Source organism: Pygoscelis adeliae, unplaced genomic scaffold (assembly GCF_000699105.1).
Source record: "Pygoscelis adeliae isolate BGI_AS28 unplaced genomic scaffold, ASM69910v1 Scaffold122, whole genome shotgun sequence".
NCBI classification, from domain to species: domain Eukaryota; kingdom Metazoa; phylum Chordata; class Aves; order Sphenisciformes; family Spheniscidae; genus Pygoscelis; species Pygoscelis adeliae.
Genome location: NW_008824358.1, coordinates 159,012 through 178,740, shown reverse-complemented (window position 1 = coordinate 178,740; position 19,729 = coordinate 159,012). Strand labels below are relative to the sequence as shown.

Sequence of the window (19,729 nt, the reverse complement as noted above, 5' to 3'; positions counted from 1 at the left end):
CAAAACTGAGCTATAAAGACTGTCCAGTTACACCATTACCACATGCCACTGTGAAATGTTGCATGTTTCACCTGTAATACCATAATAACCAATAGTTTTGGCTTCTCTTTCTAGTCTCTGCTATTAACTTACATTTACATACTAACAATAGCAGTTACCGCAGCCTTGCAAATACCCCTGGATTTATTGCCGGCTTTGCTTCCTCTTAGGCTTCCTTCTCCTTTCACAGCATCTTCCATATTGTCCTTTACAGGTGAAGGGCTGCAGTTTCCCTAAGTCAGGCCCCCTCTTCCTCCTCAGTCAAATCTCTTCATTTCACAGCATTTCCAGAGGTTAATTCACAAGCAAGAAGCATACTCTTCGTACCTACACAATACACAAAATGGAATTCAAATCACCTCTGAACTTTTTTTAGTGTAACAGGCCTCTCCTCTCCTCTGCGACTTGCTCAGCTGCAGCCCTCTGAAGTCACTCATTGCAGGGCCACACTGTTAAGGTACAGAAGCAAAGATAAAGGTACAGGAGCAAAGGAAGGCAAAAAATGGACTATATGTTAGATTTGGTTTAGGCTATTACAAGCTTTTAACAGCGAAATTTATTATGGCAGAAGACTGACTACTCTGGCACCAACCTGTCTGCTACAAAATACCCTAGGACATGTAATTGTGTGTTTGAGTATAAAATCAACAGTATTCAAATTGTTTATATTTATATGCATTTCATCTGGTTGCCCTTCCTTTATAATTTTAGCCAGCTATTGCTGTCAACTGTATAATTTCCTCTTGGACTGTATCTGCTTATGCCAGTGGCAATGGTTACTCATCATGTACAAGAGTTTACAGACCACGTCATTGCAAAGTGTGTCCGTCCTCACCATTTATTTTTCATGAGCCCCTTTAAGTTCAAAATAGAACTAGTAGCAGAATTAGACCCATAATTAAAGATCTTTCATTGGCTTAAGTGGGAGTTGGATGATAGGAAATTCTGGTCCTGCCAGTCTTCACGATTGCTGATACAGAAATTCATATGTACTAACAGTTTTCTTCTCATAAGTACCTTAGGTAGAAAGTCAGCTCTGCACCTGGTTTGTGCTCTGCTCCTTGCTTGTGATTCCTTTTTTTCCTTTTTCCTCTACCTAGACAGAAAGAGGAAAAGTTGGACAATGAAAAGGCACACTGCTCAATTTCAAACAACGATTCCCAAGTAGCCTCCTGAAGAAGTCTGGCTTTTTCAACAACAAAAAAAAAAAAAAGAAAGAAAAAAAAAAAAAAATTGATTGGCATATTATATAGACACAAAAGCAAAGTAAAACGTCTGCTGTTTGAGTTATGATTTTCTTATATATGTATGTATACACACAAATAAAATTTTGAGACAGTGTGGGGAAAAAAAATCATATGCTGGAACCCAAATCTCCATAGATAGTAAGCAAGTAAAGGGAAGAAACACTTTATCGATTTACATTTTACAAGCCATTCTGCCATGCTTATTCCATGAAAGAGTGAATTTATGCCAAAGTTTCTATGAAGTCAACATTGAAAAGCACTTTTAGAATGAAAGCAGGCGAACGCTGTTACTTTAGCTTTTCCAAAAACAATGCCATTTTCAAATGTGGGTATGTACATACCCATACACATGATCTTCAATTTTTCACTCACTACATAGTAAAGCGTCCACACAATCATTTAATGCTGCATGTTAGAGCAATTTTAATTCTTTGTTGCAACATTTCTGAAGTGCTGTAGTACAGTTCTTCATTTCATCAGACCACGAGTGTATCACTGAGGATCCAGTCTATCTCAGCACAAACTATTTCAAGACATTTGCATTCTCCAAAATAATCTCATCCACTTTTTTGTTTCTGCAACCTGTTTCATATTATTTACAGAACTGTATAGAAATATCCTCAACTATAGGACTACACTGATGTCACAATTTAAAAACCACACATAGATGACAGTATCTCAATGTATGCCATAACATAAGAGAGAAAATGAACTCAGGCTATTAAAAAAAATTTATTAAGATTTTTTTCCCATGAAAGATTGGTACTACAATCAATGTAACCATTTAATCAGTCAAGTATGTCTGTTAAAGGCAGGCACAACATTACAAAACAGGCAAGTACAATGCCCGATTAAGCGAATACAGTCTGAATATCTATTCATCCACTATTTCTGAAAACAGAATTATCAAATATCCACCAGGGAAAAAGATGAACTATTTTAGTTTCTCTTTGGCATACTTATCAGGACAATGAATTAATTACAAAAGTCTTCTATTGCTGCCAGTGCTGTGAAGAAAAAAGTACTGAATGGAAGATTGTATGTCAGAACTCACTTTTAGGACTCAGGTGATCTGGCTAACATATCAGAACTGGTGACAAACGACAGTTCAGCTGCCAATGCTTCACAAGGCAGACAAGGATTACATTGTTTTATAATGCAGTTTTGTTGAAGGTATAAAAAGAATTACAGTAAATTTATGCACAGTACATACATATTACACACAGTTATATAAATACCCATGCTGTGGCTGGACTTTAGGAAGTTGCTTTATCAATAAGAAAGCTAGTATCGGACCTCCCAACATCCATTTAACACACATTGCACTTCGCATCCAGTAATATGTTCATTTCTGTACCTCTCTTAAAAATAGATTTAAAACAGAAGCGAAGAATAATATCGAATCTTTCCATAAACTTTGTTTTCTTATTTACATTGTAATATTCCATTATACATAAAGACTGCATTAGGATACATTATCTTCATATAGCTTTTTGTAATACATACAGCTTGAAGCTATTAACATCTTAGTTTGGGAACAGATATGACCTATAAGACTATTTAAAAACAATTCTAGCCTTAATTTTCCTCTAGTTTGTTTCACTGAAACCATTCTTTGACAAAAAAAAGAATCCTCCTTATTGGGGAGGAAAAAAACAACCCATGTTTAAACCACCTCTGGATTTCCTTAAACCACTCAGAAACTTAGAAACCATAATCATTTTTGCATAATTATATAGCCACTTCAAAGGCCTGTTACTTTTAAATTTAGAACATGAATGACAATTGTGACCCTATCTTTAAATTAATTTTTTTTTTTTTTTTAACTTTCGGTTATTTTTCAGACATAAAACAATGAAAACGCAATCATTAATCATACATAATCTTTGCACAACTGGGAAGAGTTCCTATTTTATTAGGGAAAAAATGAACATGCACACACCCCCATTCACAGAGTGAGAACATAAACTACAGCAGCACTTGTCTCAAGTTATGGTGCACATGGTTGCAATACAGGGTATAAAACAAGAGTAGAATTTCCAACATCTGTTAAAACACAAAAAACTTATTGTACAAAACATCATTCACATTCTTTGCAATGAAGCGAGGAATCAGCTGTTCAGCTTTCTGGACTCTCCAGCCGGCAAACTCCTCCTTCTATTGCCACGGACTGTCCTGCCACGGCTCCAGGAGGAAGTCTTGAAATGTGAGTCTGTAGAAAAGCCAAGAGAGTATTACCAAGTGAGAAGAGAGGCAAAATTATGCAGGACACAAAGCAAGCTTGTAAGTGTTGGACAATTAAGCTGTTCCATCACTGAATTCTGAGGGCAAACTACAAAGCAACTTGAAAAGCTGCAAACAACTGGGATTCTTTTTTTATTTTGGTTGTGTTAATGTTTAACGCATGAAGAGAAGGGCCATGACAGATGTGTAGAAAAGGTAAACTGGATGACCCAGTGCACTGGAAGCAGAAGAAAGGAATATCCAGCGTGAAGACAAAAGAAAAATAACTGTGGCATTCCATGGTTTGTAAGTCTATTTCTTAGGGAGATTCAAAAATGTTTAGTGCTGCACACTGAAATATACCTTAGAGAAATCTTAGACACAATAAACTATTTGACAGAGATAAACTAACACTTCAGAGCATAAGGCAACTGCAATGATCAGGATGCAAAGAAGAAATTCCTCTGCATAAAATACCTACTCGTCCACCTAAAAAAACCCCAAAGACTTCCTCTAAAATGTTTGTTGCCAACTGCCAAATAAACGGACCCAAAGAGCAATTGTGTTTCTGTCAACAGGCATCTTTTCCGTGAAGAAGTTTTAAAAGCAGGCCTTTGAGATGGCTCTGTAATATTTCAGCCAGAAAGTAAAAGCCAGAAAGTGGGCGCATGTGTTTGTGTACACAAAACTTCAGCTTATAACTCTATTGTAACTCAGTGACACTAAAAATCTGTTAAAGATCCTTTATATTCCGAGGTGCATTTTATTACTGATAGGCAAAAGCATTCACTTACGAAAAGATACTTTGACATATTGTTAAAAGTAACGACGGTTTTCCCCCCCCCCTTGCACACGTTTTTATACTGTGAAAACTGCTTATGTTTTCATCCACGCTGCTGATTTTGAGCTATACAGCAAGAGCCATTTACAGATATATCGATCTGCTTTTACCAAGTGGCTAAAGCAGTGTTTAAAGAGAACAACAAAAGGAGTCAGAAGCGTGTTTCTACAAACTTTACTCTTTCCTACTTTCGGAGCTGCTGAGCGGGCTCTGGTAAAACATTAAGAAGAGCCTTAGCGGACCTCCAAAATGCAATAGGGCTGATAACAGCATTTCACAGGCTGGAGGCAGAAATTGGCAATGGCAGGGACTCACCAGCACAAGCTACGCTCCAGCCATCCCTCCCACCGAAGCAGGAGCGCTGGCCTTCATTCCCCTCATGAGTTACAAGTTTCACGAAGTGATTCATTAAGGCTCAGACAATATAACGCTTAAACAATTATTAAATTAGGAACCAGAAATTATTCGTACTACGACATAAAGCTCACAACACAGAAGTTGCTGGCATTTAGAAATTACAGCTTCCTGTAAGTACAGCCATCTACATATTTAAGTTTTTGTACGTACACTATCCCATTTAAAAGATTTAAGTGCTGCAAAATGTGTAACTTGCAACGAGGCAATGGGTTGTGACAAAAAGTATAGCTGTGAAAGTTCAGTAAGAATAACTTCCATCAATTGAGCAGAAAGTGATTTGAAACTGTAACCACAACTCATTGCATCGAAGAGACATTTTGTATCTCAGAGGCAGCTTCTTTTAATTCTTTTCTTGATAAGGGAATCCTGGTGTCTGCTCTTAGGTGGTCTTGTTTTCAGTTAAATTACAGAATGAGATTTAATTAAAAACATTTAAAGGTTTTCATTTTACTGCTAAAACTTTGATCTCTGGCCTTCCTGCTTGATATATGAACATCTTCGTACTTTCAGAACAATTTTGGTTACAACTGTGATTTACCACTTCAAGAAGAAAAGATTCTTTTCAAATCTGTTACAGTTTCCCCCAAAATGTAACTGACAATTTTTGGAGATGTTATTTTGTAAGTTTAAAGCAAAGGGGGAAAAAAAAAAGAAGAAAAACAAGCAGAAGAAGGATATTTTTTGTTTTATGACTGACAGTCCCAAGACATTTTTCCAGGTCTGTGAAAATTTCTAAATGAAAAGTGGGATCGGATGACAGTGTAAAAGCAGCATTGTTCCTCAGTGGAAGAATGCCACTGATTGTTTAGTGAGATACCGCAATCAAAGCAAACCAGTGGTCAGCTCTAAGGCAGGCAAAATTTGTAAGTGAGATTGCTTATACGGTGATCAGTCAGAATTATTAGCAGATCATTGTAGCAATACAATAAAAAGCACAGAGGCCCAAGGATGCCGCCAAGAGGCCTAAGAGAGGAAGCTTCTTACTGAAACAGAAGAAATATTAGCACTATCATGATTATCGTGAATCTTATAATCAATTTTTTTCATTATAACGACAACAGACCTGATCTGTGTAAATTAGTTTTCCGACCCAAGTTATGAATTAACCTTTTGCATAGGCTTGACTTATCCCACAACCCAGAGATAAACGCCTAATGGACCCTTATGTAATTGCAGGAGCAAACTGTGAGGCTTCATTGAATCCACATGAAATTTATAGATCCTGTTATTTTTAAAAGTTAGTTAAGCATAATATCCTAGTAAGTTTTTGAGCAAGGAAAGGAAAGGAAACAAGAGGGGATAAGCAGATAGTCAATATCTATCAATACATTACCAAGTAGCTATGCTTAAATAGCTGTCCAAAACGTATTTCCTATACAAAAACTCATTTCCTATAAAAGGAAGAACATATTTCCCATACAAAAGACCCCAAGCCACTATACACTAGCATCTGTACATTTCCATTTACAGAAACACCCAAACCACATATAACAAAATCTTTCTTAAAGCCTTTACTTGCATCCTGTTTCATTGCATACTTTGTATGACAGAGCAAATACAGATGCTGTTTTACACTACTTATTACTTTCACCAATGGCTGCCTTATGTAGAACAAAAACGAGACAGAACAAAGATGACAGTGTTTAAAATGTTATCTAATAAGTAATATGAAAGGATAACATTGCCATGTCAAGACAACTTCAGATAAACTCCCAAGTTAATTCTTACAATTATATCTCCCTTGTTCTTAGCCGTAAGAACAAACTCTAGTAAATAAAAAGAAAGATCAAAGAACATTTAATATTTTTAAATGCAACCACAGAACTTATTTGTACAGTTTGTTACATTTTTATATCCCAACATCATATTTTACATTAAGTCCAGATTGTACAGGGGATTAGGTTTAGATTTTTAAAACATAAAAATAAAAAGCAAACAAAAAAGAACAACACTGGAAAGCTTTTAATTGAATTCGATTAGTCCATCAGCTTTATAAGTTGAATGAACCCACATCTGGGGGAAATTGTGCCTGGGAGCACAAAAACAGGAAAAGAAAAAGTTTTCCTGAATTAATCCTCCACTTGGCTTCATGGAAGCCTCTCTTTGAGGAAACCGTATGCCAAGGAAAGGTAGATTAAGAACGACAGGGCTATCCATATCTTCAGCTCCATAAATAGAAATTTTACTGTCCCTGAGAATATTCTGATTTTATTTGCTTTCCTAGAGAAAAGTGAGGTTGGTGAGGGCCTAGTAGGAGCAGAGGTCCTGACAGCTAGGAAACCAGTTAGTCACCACAGATCTTTGTCTGCAGCTTAAAGGAGGAACCTCGTGCCCACAGTTCAAAAGGAAAAAAGGTAAATGCTAGATGAAATACTTGATTTTGCTTCCCACTCCTCCAATAAAGCACAGACAAGCCAACCAACCTTCAGACACTGATTCTTGCTCCATGTACTTGCCATCCAAACACACAATGTCTCCCTCCTTCCCCTCTAACCAAACCAAATCCACGGAGCAACCAACTCTCCCAACCCCAGTGCTGCAGACACTGCCCGTGGAACGTTACTATCTCTCAGTCCCTTTTGATGCACACTGGAAAGTTTCCCACCACCCTTCAAGTCCAAAACTAATAGGTCTTTCTGCCCCAGAGTAAGTGTTAACTGCTACAGGGACAATATATGGTTTCATCTTTTTGTCATGAACACTTGATCTACTTTTCAAGTTAAGTATTTTTAGTATACCGTTAAAAAAAAAACCAAAAAATAAATACTACAAGTTATGCCAAGACTTACTTTACTTCATGTCTCATAGACAAAGATTCCGAAACAACACTGAGACCAATTAATAACAAAAAGATTTTTCTTTAGTATTTAAAAAGCTAGTCTCCTCCTTTTATTCACATAAAAGTATTAGTTTGTCACAACAGCTTCCTTTTTATTTTTTCATTAAAAGCATAAATACCATGTAAAATGAATATAAAGTTTAAGCCAAAAGACAGACAGTGCTGCATGAGAAAACTGAAGTCAATCAAACGCTGCCAAGAGGACAGAGTACAACTACCAGATGGCAGCACATTCAGTTCTTAAGCAAATCTAGGGAGTGGTTCGTGTGTTTAGCTTTTGTATTACACGCTCAGGATGTGCTTTAGACAGAATAATTTATAAAACAAACTTTTTCCATTCATTACCCTATTGAGATGAAATACAATGAAAGACCAAGGACATCACATACTTAATGAAATTGCTTTCTACCACCTTACTCCTCAAAGAGAAGTACCACCAAACCCATATGTTCTTTAGAAATTCAGAATCACTCAGAGGTCTACAAGCTTTCTAGCTGGGTACACGCTTCCATCATGAGAATCATCTGGCCACCTATTCTCAATTTATTTTCTAGGCAATAATACCCCATTTTGGCAGCAATAGCCATCGTCTGCTGCTCCATCTCCTGGGGAGCTTTCCTCCAACATGGTTTGAATGTACACCTGCCACATGACAGGAGAAGGTGCCCTGCAAAATACTGGCAACTGCTGCTATCAGAATATCCCATGTGCAACTCATTTGGTGAAATCTTAAAAAAGAAAAATAAAAGGGGGGTGGGGGTGGGGTGTGTGTGCAGAAGCAGGGCTCCAGAATGATTGTCCTTGTGGGCAAAAGACAGAAAGACAGACATACTGATGGCATGCTTCTGGCTCTCAGGCACTAAAAACACTGATTCTACATACAGGTTGCTTAAGAAGCTAACCATTTTCCAAGCTCAAATTCATTCTGTGGGTTAAGTATATTACTGTACACTATTTATGTATCTAAAAACATTAATATAATGCATTAGGAAAAAAAAATCAGATTTTAAGAAAGTTGAAAACGAAAGCATTTTAATCTCTCTAAATCGTTCATACATGTATTCAGACGGTCTAAAGCCATGTACCAACCAATCATCTATTCAGCTCAGCGTCCCAGGCTTTTGTAGAGGTATTCTAAAATACTGCCATATATCTTAAAATGTGATTTTTACCATTCCGAATTGCAGGTGCTAAATTGGGTTATTGCATTTATATTTGCATACCTGGATACATAATCCCATCGTCTCTACTCCATTCTAAAATATGTCGGCCAAATAGGAGGAGAGTTCCAGAACTACTGGCTTTATGCAAGAACTCAACCCAAAAACCCGAACTTATCTTCCCATCTCAGAGCTCATAATTTCCATGAAGGTCTACGAGCCAAATATTTTAACTGGTATATTAGCACTGAAGGTTATTTTCAACAAATATAAATACCTTATTTTTATGAGAGAACTGGATGCTCTACTGTATGCACAGAGTTCTTTTCAAGTGAAAATTTCTGACTGATTCCCCAGTCTCCAGACAAGAGTGCCGATTAAAGAAAGAAAAAAAAAAAAGTGTAACAGTGACATGTACTTTTCCTGTCTCATGAAGTTAAAAGACTGTCCTCTGTAGTCTGAAATGAATGACTGAATTATTTGACATAGTATTTCTGTTAACTAAACAGGCTCAGTAAATTTTTCCACTAATTTTCAAATTAGAATTAGGATCCTTCCAAGAGGTATTTCTTCACCCAATGAGCACTGGGTAACTGCCCTTCTCCTGACAAAGGGCTTTCACAGACCTCTTACTCACAAAGTAAAATACTGAAGCCCATCATCAGAAAACCAACAACAATCACTACAATCAGTGTTTGTCATATGTATCACTTCAAACGTAGAGGGAAATAATTTTGCTAAATTTTACAGTGTTAGTAAAGGTGAATAAATCTGATTCCGACACCTAACATCTCAACTGGAAAAGTGAATTGGCAATGGTCTCCCCGTCCACTATGTCTCCTCATACTGGAAAATGAAATTAAGTGTCAAAGATAAGTTTCTGTTTGCATATTGCAACCACAGCCTTTGGTGTAGACAGCAGGTGTTGCTGATGGATGTTTTCAAACACAGCAATAGGCAACACCCTCCCTACTGTTACCCCATATCTTGCAAAGCAACTTGAATTTGGTTCATGAGAAAATGGAAGGAATGGCATATATAGCTTCGCAATATTAAAACCTGCCATATCATAAAGCTTAGTAATTCATGTTATACAAACTGAGCATCTGCCAAAGAGAGATTTAATCTGGCAACTGAATTGGATTACTTCAATATTACAACTAGATTTTTAGAAGTTTATTGTCTATGTCATCTAGCTGTTACAAAAACTAAAACCTATGAAGAGTATCTCAAAAGTATTGCAACATTTACAATAATAGCAAAAGTTAGCAACGTTTATACACAGATCATATAGTAAATGTATACCTACTAAGACCCATACTGAGGTGACAAATTATTTCAAATACCTACACATAAACAGGACCAAAACTGCACATTGTTGATATTGAGATTGGATTTTTCACTGGAAATAAAGCACTCGGACTTCAAACACGACTGAAAACACAGCGAGGAAGTACCTATTTTCAAGCAAAAACATCATCCACCACCAACTACTCTAAATCACTAAGATAATATAAGAAACTTGGGAGATCCAGGAAAAAAGGAGTTCTGTGGCACATCCTGACCACTTATACTTTCTGCCCACCGAATACTGTGGGCCTCGAGTGAACAAATACTCTGCAGACCCTGCCTGAGATAAAAGGGCCCCTGCTTGATTATGCACAGATACACAACATGGAATCAAAGAAAGGCTGCCTACCCATAATCAGAACCTTCAAGAGATGCAGTTGGTATGTGAATTCACGTTGCAGGCATACGTTGCACTGTCATTTGAGATTGAAGAAATTCTTTTCCTTTGCAGCGTCCTCCATTGGGCAAGCAGAGAAGGAATAAGAAAATATGAAGACTATGTAACTAAGAGGAGTCAATTAACTTGTAACCTACCCACTAACCTCCTTTCCTTCCCATTCGCCATTTACATCTAAAATCGCATTATGGGTGAAATCAAGGACTTATTCCCCTGCCCCCCAAATTACGTGGCAGAAGGTCTCAAAGCCCTTCATGCAAACTGACGCTTAAACTCCTCTACCAAATGCTACACCAACCATTAAGATCTCAAATATTGCACGTCACCTGCGACAGTATGGACAGAGCTCCAAGAAGCAACACTGTAGTCATCAGAATAGAGCTATTTCCACAATGGTGACAACACAATTGCTTAAGTTCTCAGAATGTAACCTAATCAGTTCAGGAAAATTGGAACTGATTAATTGAAACTGCCAGAATATCTTTAAAGAGGTCACAGCTCCAGTAACCGGATGACCTTCTTAGCTGATGCTATGATCAGCTGTTGGATCTATTATGGATCCATAAAAAAAACATCTGGAAGGTTATTCTGAAGACAAGTGTCTCAGAAAGAGAAGAAAGTTTGGGCAGGAAATCCAAGAGAGCTAACTGCTTATCAAAGATCTTGAATTCATGTCAAGTAATTCATGAGTCAACATCACAATAACAAAAAAATCAAAAATATATCTCCTCAGTTTATGAAGATATTCAATCTCCCAGTCCTTCAATCTAGAAGTCTTAACCTTTGCTGATGCAGCAATTACTGCTACAAAAGGAGCCGGGTAGGTGCAGAGGAAGTCCACAGACTAATATTTTCTATCTATTCTCATGGCCACGGCCAGAAACTTCCACAGCAGTCTCGAATATTCTAACAGCCTCGCTAATGGCTAGAAATAGTTGAGTGTCAGCTTATATGACAATTCTACCATCATATAGATGACAGTGCAGGAACTTGCTTCAGGAGATCTCAGGAAGTCCATTCATCTTCCCAAAAAACAGGCCTAATGTTGAAACAATCTGTCATGGCATTGTTTCAGGAAGGAAGTCTGGGACTGGCAACTTCTAAAACAGAATATATCTGTCCCTTAAGCTCATCATAGCTGAGGTTCCCAGGCACCAGCCTGGATAAGTTGTAGTAACAGGTGGTATAGGTTATTTCCAAGAAGCATATAAAACAGCCAAAGCTGTTCAGACGAAAAGTTTGTTTCCTTCCACATCCAGTATGTGACAAACACTGGCACCGAGTGATTACAAAACTGCTCATGTCAAGAGGGATGACAAGAAACAAAGACGACTAGTTGAACCAGCAAGGATATGCTTTGATCAGCTGCTTGTGGCTGTGATGTAAGGGTTCAAGGGCATAAGAATCAGAGGAAGGTCAATGAGAGATCCACTACGCAGGTAGTGAAGATGACGTTGCCAGGGCTATCAGTGGGGGAGGAGCTGAAATACTTTTTCAGTGCTGAGAGAGCGCTAAAGGCAAGTAATAGGACATGCAACCAGAGATGATTGTGTCAGCGATAAGGTATGAACTTAGTTCATCCGGCAAGCCTCCGCAGTATTTTTAAAGCAACGTTCAACCAAACACTTTAAACAAACATTCAACAGGAAACAGTGACTCTTCCAGGCAACTGGTTTTCCAAAGAAAGACTGGACACCTTTCCAGAAAGTATGCTTTAAATTAAACAATTATTAGTCACAGTGCAAAATTGTTCCACAGCTCTTGCAGGCTCAGCCATTTTATACATTTGGGCTGGCAAGTCAGCATTCAGGCAGTCTAGTTTGGAGGTGAGTGGATGACTGCAAAACCCAGTCTTTTCTAAATCGGGAGGAAGTAAACCCGTTGCAAGGATACTTCCAAATCAGTACTTGGAGAGCTCACAGTGCTAAAAGCCAGAAGGACCGGCAGGTCAGGATGTACAAACCACTTCAAGTCTCCGATTCCGCTTTCCTGTCCCACTGTTCTTTTAAGGAGTCGCTGATAGTTAATCGGTTGAGTATGTTTCCACCTCTCGAGCATACCAGTGTCTGCAGGTGAGCTGGTATCTAGCTTACAAGTGTCTAAGTGTTTGCCTTCTAAGAAAGGCCTCCTATATCTCCACAACCTTCGTCTGGGGTTCAGAACCACCATTTGCTAGGTCCTATTATGAAATGCATTAACCTCCAATGCACAAAGAATCACACTGAGATTATAAAGCAGGATCCTTTTTTTCCTTAGTAGGTACCCCTTTATATAATTATGATTCTAATATTAGTCTAATTCATAACAGTAGACACTTAAAAACCTTCTCACTTTCTAGAAGTCTTGCTATAAAAATATGTTTTCATGTTCATTAAATTGAACCAGTCCAAAATCAGCCACTGTGACAACCCCTTGGTTTAAAAATAAAACTTGAGTCCTAGACTGATGAAAGAAGTAAAAACTGAAGCTCTTTACCACCCTAGAAAAACAGGAAAGCAAGAGGTTTCCTTACAAGCCGCTGCCTGATCATTCTGCTATGGTACTCATAAACAAGTGATATTTTGTACTTTTATGAATTCTTACACCATTTTTCTTTCATGGCAAGCACTCAAAATTAATTGTACCGAAACAGTTATTCTATTAAAGGGATTTTTTTTTTCTTGCAATACATTGTGTTCTATTTCAAGCCCAGTTTTCCATCTACAACTTAGTCCTAGTTGTAGCAGAATAAAATTCCAGCTTTTATGACAGAAGACTTTTTTTGATCAATAGAAGTCAGCAGCAAAAGCATTTGTGGTTTTTCTCTGGAAAGCATTTGTGGCCACAGACTCAAAGGAGGAAGAAAGGGAGGAGGATTAACTCTTCAATGAAGGTCAAAAACATAATTTAAAAGTGAACCAAGAAGGGCAGCTGTGTCTGTCAGCGCAATCAAGATTACCAGCTGGAGAATTTACCAGCAGTATGAAAACAATGCACACCAGATGTCAAATGTTGCAACTGTGAGTAGGAAAACATCTCTGGGCATGGCACTGTCATGCTAGTACTCATTACCAGACAGATTTCATATTTAGCATTTATTCATTAATTAGACAGACACTACCAGGAAGAAACAATAATATTTTGAGCCTTGCAGTGTAAGCCAGAGGCAGGTGTGCACACTGGAACAATTTAACATCGCGCATTCTAATAATTCTCCCTCTTTCACTGTGAACACAAGATAATGATTTTAAAACTAACTAGTGAATACTACAACATCTGCAGCTGAGCTTGCTTTAGTTTCACTCAGCTCAGTCTGAGATTTTAGCTTGAGTTTGGGTTCTTTTCTAATAAATCTGAAATAAATATTAAGAAAACAAGTAAAACCACACTCTACTCCATGGATAATTAACTGGAAAGAACTCTACATAAGTCATGAAAGCGAGTACTTCACTAACACCTCTACCAGCACTTCCTTCACCAGCTGCTTTTTATCTTCCTCCTCCTTCTGGGGCATTCTTGTCTTTTTGTCTATACGTTTTACTCCTTGAGGATGAACTCATCCATTCCCAGTGCTACAACCAGCACGTTACACCATTCTGGCTGTTTAAAATATCTGATGTCAATTTCCTTCTTTTGCACGTTCTTTTATTATCTTGCTCACATCCTCCTTTGTATTTCTCTCTCAAATGAAACACAGAAAAAAGAAAAGGAAAAAAAAAAAGCGAGAGAGAGAAAGATTTGGGGGTTGTAGTCCTCTCCCCCTTTATTGCCAATGACTAAACTTTCTTCTTCAGCAGATACACAAGCAGCCATTTCTGGAGAGAGCCAACAAATCCAGGCCCTCAAATTCTTTCCTTTTCCAGGCTTTAATATTCATCCTTCCATCAAAATGCTGGGTGTCTTTCTTGCTCTTATCTGCTGGTATAAACTTGTTGGCTGTCATCTTCTCTAATACATGCAAGTATTCCAGTAAACACCTCTGCCTCACCCATTATTTTAACTGTATCGGAACGCCTTCTTATTCCACCTCTTACCCCACTTCTGTAACTTCCTTTAACTAGTTCTCATTGTTCACACTCAGTCTTGAATATTTATGGCTGTACATGTATAAAAGCCTACAGGAATTATGATTCTGCCTCTGCTTGCAGCTTCTCCCATGTTCATTCTCATTGTCCAAACACCTCTTCTAAATGCTGCAGTTGCTACATCGCAATATCTGCCTTTTTCTTCCTTCAATGCTATATTCCTAAGAATAGGAATAGGTCGCTCATCCTCTTGGTTAATCCCTACTCCTTGATCTTGATGTTAAGGACTTTTCCAGTTTCCATTGCTAAACTCAATTTTAACATATTATTTCTGTCATTCAAAAAAAAAATATGATTAGGCCCCAAAAAACTGAAAACATGGATGTTAATATCCCAATTATTTATCACAGAGGCTATTCTAGGAACTAGCATAAAGTTTGTTTTATACCCTCTCCCTTCTTCCTTGGTGGTGCAATTGCTTTATCTGAAGGAAGACATGCCCACAGAAAAATACCGTACCACCCTAAAGAGCCAGTATAACTGAATCAAGCTGGATAAAGTGATTCAAATACAATTACTGTCAGCAGAGGGAATGGACATGTGTTTGTGGCACCTTTTCCTGACATAGTACATATGTTAGTGTAGGTTTACTAACTGCTGCGTGTAGGTTTGTTAACTGCTGCAATTAAAAAAACAAATAATTAGAAATGCCCAATCGATAGATACATTTCACTGCTTATGCACCCATTACTTTTTCCATTCTCTTAAAGATAGAAATTTCTGATATATTTCATTATCATTATTTCATATTCTCCTTAGCTTCTGCACTCATTCTACTGTATTACAACCTATTCCTCATGGCTTACCTTAGCTTTGCCATCCTGTGCAGACATATATCCTACACACATGCTCTCTGTTGTATGGCTCCACAGAAATTCCACTATAAAGGAAAATGCAAGAAGTCACAAAAAATGCGTTGGTTTAAAATTTAAGATGTAATTTAACAAGACTGGAATCTTGGGAAACAAATATAGCTTAAAATATAGTTTGGGAAAGGACAAAAAACAAACTTAAAGAACAAAAACAAACTTAAAGAACAAAAACTACTTACCAGAATAATTCAATTTCAAAAGAAACAGCTAGCAAACAAACAAGGTTTTCCTGCACTATTTGCAGTCACACACTGCAGAACTAATACCCAGAATGAGAACGTTACTTCAACGATATGGAGCCTCCAAGATGAGAAATACATCAGCTGCAACTACAGTTAAAAGATAGGACCAACTTTTAAAGCAGAGGCCTGTTCCACCCATAAAGTAGAAGCAGACATAATTTGCATTTGCTCGCCTCGAACACAGACATAAGCACACTACAATAGCATAAAACCAGATGGCATACAAGGATTCTGTAGAATTGTTAACACTATCAACAAAATAACCAGTAACAAGCATTTTTTTCACAGAACAGAGCATAAATATATATATAATATGTAACTACCAATGGGTAAATGGAGATTTGTGGTTTAGCTGCACAAGTAGAATACAGGAAAACATGCAGAAGTAGTAAAGTCTGCAAGATGAGAACTGAAGATACAGAGCAGGCAGGAAAGACATCTGGTGAATAAAATAATCCTGCAGAAGAAGCAGGAGAGATGTCCGATGGAAGCAGAAAAACACTGCACAATAAGCAAGAAAGACGCCTGGCAAAGTTAGAGCAAGACCTGGTCCCAAAAGTATGCTGAATTACATCAAGAGTATATGCAATCACCCCCTTTCTCTGGGGAGAGTGTAAGGAGCACCAAAGGTAAGAGAGGAAGGAAAGATGGAGCAGAAATGAGCCCATTTTGATTTTGGCTTCCCCATCAAAACACTCTCAGGTCTGACCACCTTGATTTCTAGCACTAGCTATACAGCATCAGCTCTCCGGTACCGTATACTCACAGCTAATTTAGGATATAAATTTTAAAGACTAACTGTTGTGTTTGTAGTGATAATGATTAAGAAAACTAACCACAGCTAACGTGTATTGTTAATGCAGGTTAATCCAGTAAGGTGTTGTTCTGAAGTTTGAAAGTGGCCTGATTTATCAATCATTTAAACAGCCCATGACGGTGATCTTTAATTCCCTGATACATACACAGGTATTTTTCTATACACACACACCCTACTCAGCTGCAACACAAAATTCAGACAAAGAGCACATTATTTATGTGTTTAGCTCCCATCCAGTGGAGCTTTATAAATTGCCATGCTGTATTCTTCCTGCTCTATGTCACAGCCATTTTTCTTTGTGTTCATTAAGTACATAATTTGGAAAGGGGAAAAAGAAAGAAAGAGTAGCTGATCAAAATTCAGGGTGTTTCATAGAATACTGTAAAAGGTTTAAAAAATTGCACTGAAGTACACATTTTTCCTTCGGATTACAGGAGGAGTCTTACATGAATTACACAAGATGCCATGAAAAGCTATTTCCAGATATTTCTTTAGAGAGAGACTTTCACATACTGCAAAAAGCATCATTAGACGGTTTTAAAACTCATTCATTCCTATGCCTCACGCTCCTTTAATATGGTTGACGAAGGTCACAGCATGCTGAGTATGCCTATCCTTTGAACCATTTATCCTTGCATAGCAATTAACCCAGAGTAGAAGATCAAAGTTTAGACAATCCCGGCAAGACTTGAAGATTCTGACAGATATGTAGATAACATCATAAAAGAAAAATGAACTTCATTTAGGTATGCGCTTTGCTCCCCCGTAATAGATTCATGACTGATATCGCCAAAGGTTAGTCAAAAGCTTTCAGAGAGTGAAACATATTCTGTGCAATGTAACCGCATTCGATGAGGCCAACCCCTCCCTAACACCCTAAAGGTTCAACTGCAAGTGAAATAATTTATTTTTTGGAGACAAATTTTATCTTATCTTTTCAGTTTTGAGAAGTTGGGCAACAGTTCAGGCCAAATACCCTCAAAATATTATTTCTTTGCCTTTGATAACTCTAGGCATATTCTTTTAAGTTTTTAATAATTTTTTCCTTCTACATTGCCCACCAAAGATAGCATGTACTAGCATTAAACACAGTTATTGCTAGCTATTACAAGTACTGGAATTACAATGAAAAACCTAAACTACACACTTATCTGAAGACAGTTCACATATTTTCAACCGTCTAATAAATCACTTTCTTGCAATTTGTTTCAATAGTTTAAATAAACAAATGAATAAATAAATAAGATCACCCTTGCAATAAATACATGAGATTTCATTATTCTATACACGGAGTTCTTCAGTATTACACAACTTATCTTCAATCCAAACAACACAAATACTATATATGTTTAATTATACATTAACTCAGCACACACCATAAGGCAGGAAATTTCTGTGGTACAGAAAAAATATCTTTAGAACAAGCTGTGCTACATGAATCTTATTCCAGTGGAAAGAAAACCAAAAATCAATGGACAAATAGTCTTTACTTATGATTTACGATATATGGGGATTTTTTTCATTAATTTTTGAGGAAAAAATACCAAATCTTCCTTAATAGGAACATGTTTTCTTACATGAATGACAAACATTAAATGAACAGAAATATTTCTCTCGCTTCCAAACATAAGAAATTGAAGGTCAAGTTGATCTTGTTTGTTCTTATTTAATCAAACTTGTATTTTCGTTTTCTTAACTCCCTTTTAGGGACAGAATTTACGTTGTAGGATGCTTTTCCAGTAGATCAATGATGTCACAATTATTCCATTCTTAAATCTGAAAGCTGTAAATCAAACTTGCAAAATTCTCTGTATGTTTAGCAACCCATGCCCTGATTCTGGAGTCAGGATTAGACAGTCTTGGCTTTCAAATAGTTGAAAGACAAGAGTAAGATGATTGTCAAAGTCTACTTTATAGTCTAGTTCTTCAAAAAGACAAGCTATTCAAGTAATAACTCCAAAAAATATAACATACAAAAGCTACTTCTAAAACCTTTTCCCATCCAAGCCTTCCAAAATTCCTTTGTTGCCCAACAGGATAATCCCAGAACCATCACCAGAATTGTAAGGATTCACCTCCCAAATCTCTGGTTCTTTGTATTTTGGATAAGATAATGACCAAAAGCACAAAACCACACATAAACGTCAACTGTTGGGTAGAGAAACATGAATGGTATTAACTGTAATAAGCAAAATTACTTATTAGAGTGAATGACTGGAGGGGGGATACGATCAGACTCAAGCCGACCAACACAAAGTAGTACATCATATTTAAGGATTCTTGGAATGCAAACCAGCGAGGTGTATTACAAGAACAAAAGTGAAAGAGAACATACACTTCATCCTGTGCAACTGTAATACCTCGACCCTAGCATCCTGGAAGTCCCCGAACAGACAGCAATAAATTCTGGAGTTTGTGGGGGTTAACCCATCATTAAGAATGTATCTGCCCGCTCACCTTTAGCACACGCTCTGCCTGCTACTCCAGGCTGGCTGTAAGCCCGCAAACTCTGGTGACACAATGTTAGGATTTAGCGGGACAAAAGCAGTAATGAATTAAAACAAAGGTGAGGTGTCTTTCTAAACAATAGCCTATAGATTAAAAAGAAATGATGCAATTCAAGAATTACCAGGTGAGATGCTATGACCTGCCTTAATACACAAAGTTAAATTAGGTGATCAAATGCATCATATCAGATCTTAAAAGAGATGAAAGCTACTTCAAATCTGTAATGCTACTGACAGCGATTCATGAAACACTTGGGGAAACAATAATAAAGCGGAGGATTATACAAAGGAAAAAAAACTTTAATTCTGGTAGCATAACGTAAATATATATTAGACCCAATGCATAAGCACATAGCATGACCGGACACATACGCCCACATCTGAGGAGCACCACAGGAAAGGAGATGGTACAAGTGTCATGCTGAAGTAATTCATATGCCCCCAGTCCCAAATCCCTGCCTTCAAAGAGGAACATGGGCTTTACTGTCTGTGGGTTGTATTTCCACCCACCTCTGCTAGTAGCCTACAGCATTCAGTTTTCTAGCTCTTTCTCTACGACAAACCGCATGACAGTTTACTGTAATACACTTGTTCCATTGTAAAGCAGCAAGACAGATGAGGATCTTGTTTCTAGGACATAAGCAGGGCTGAAGGGCTGTAAAGCTCAGAGCCTTTTTAACCAGTCAGCTGGTTAAAGGCCAAGTACAGTTTCCT

The 19,729-nt window shown here is 37.5% G+C and overlaps 1 protein-coding gene across 1 annotated transcript in view; it reads right to left on the bottom strand.

Annotated features, from left to right (window-relative positions):
• Positions 1-1,966: 1,966 nt before the first annotated feature.
• TASP1 (taspase, threonine aspartase, 1) overlaps positions 1,967-19,729 on the bottom strand; it is an 86,181-nt gene continuing 68,418 nt past the window's right edge. The window contains exons 12-13 of the mRNA XM_009319560.1: positions 15,384-15,457; positions 1,967-3,498 (exon numbers count right to left, since the gene is read on the bottom strand). Coding sequence (XP_009317835.1) covers positions 3,406-3,498; positions 15,384-15,457 — 167 coding nt within the window. The 3' untranslated portion in view covers positions 1,967-3,405. The remainder of the gene's footprint in view (positions 3,499-15,383; positions 15,458-19,729) is intronic.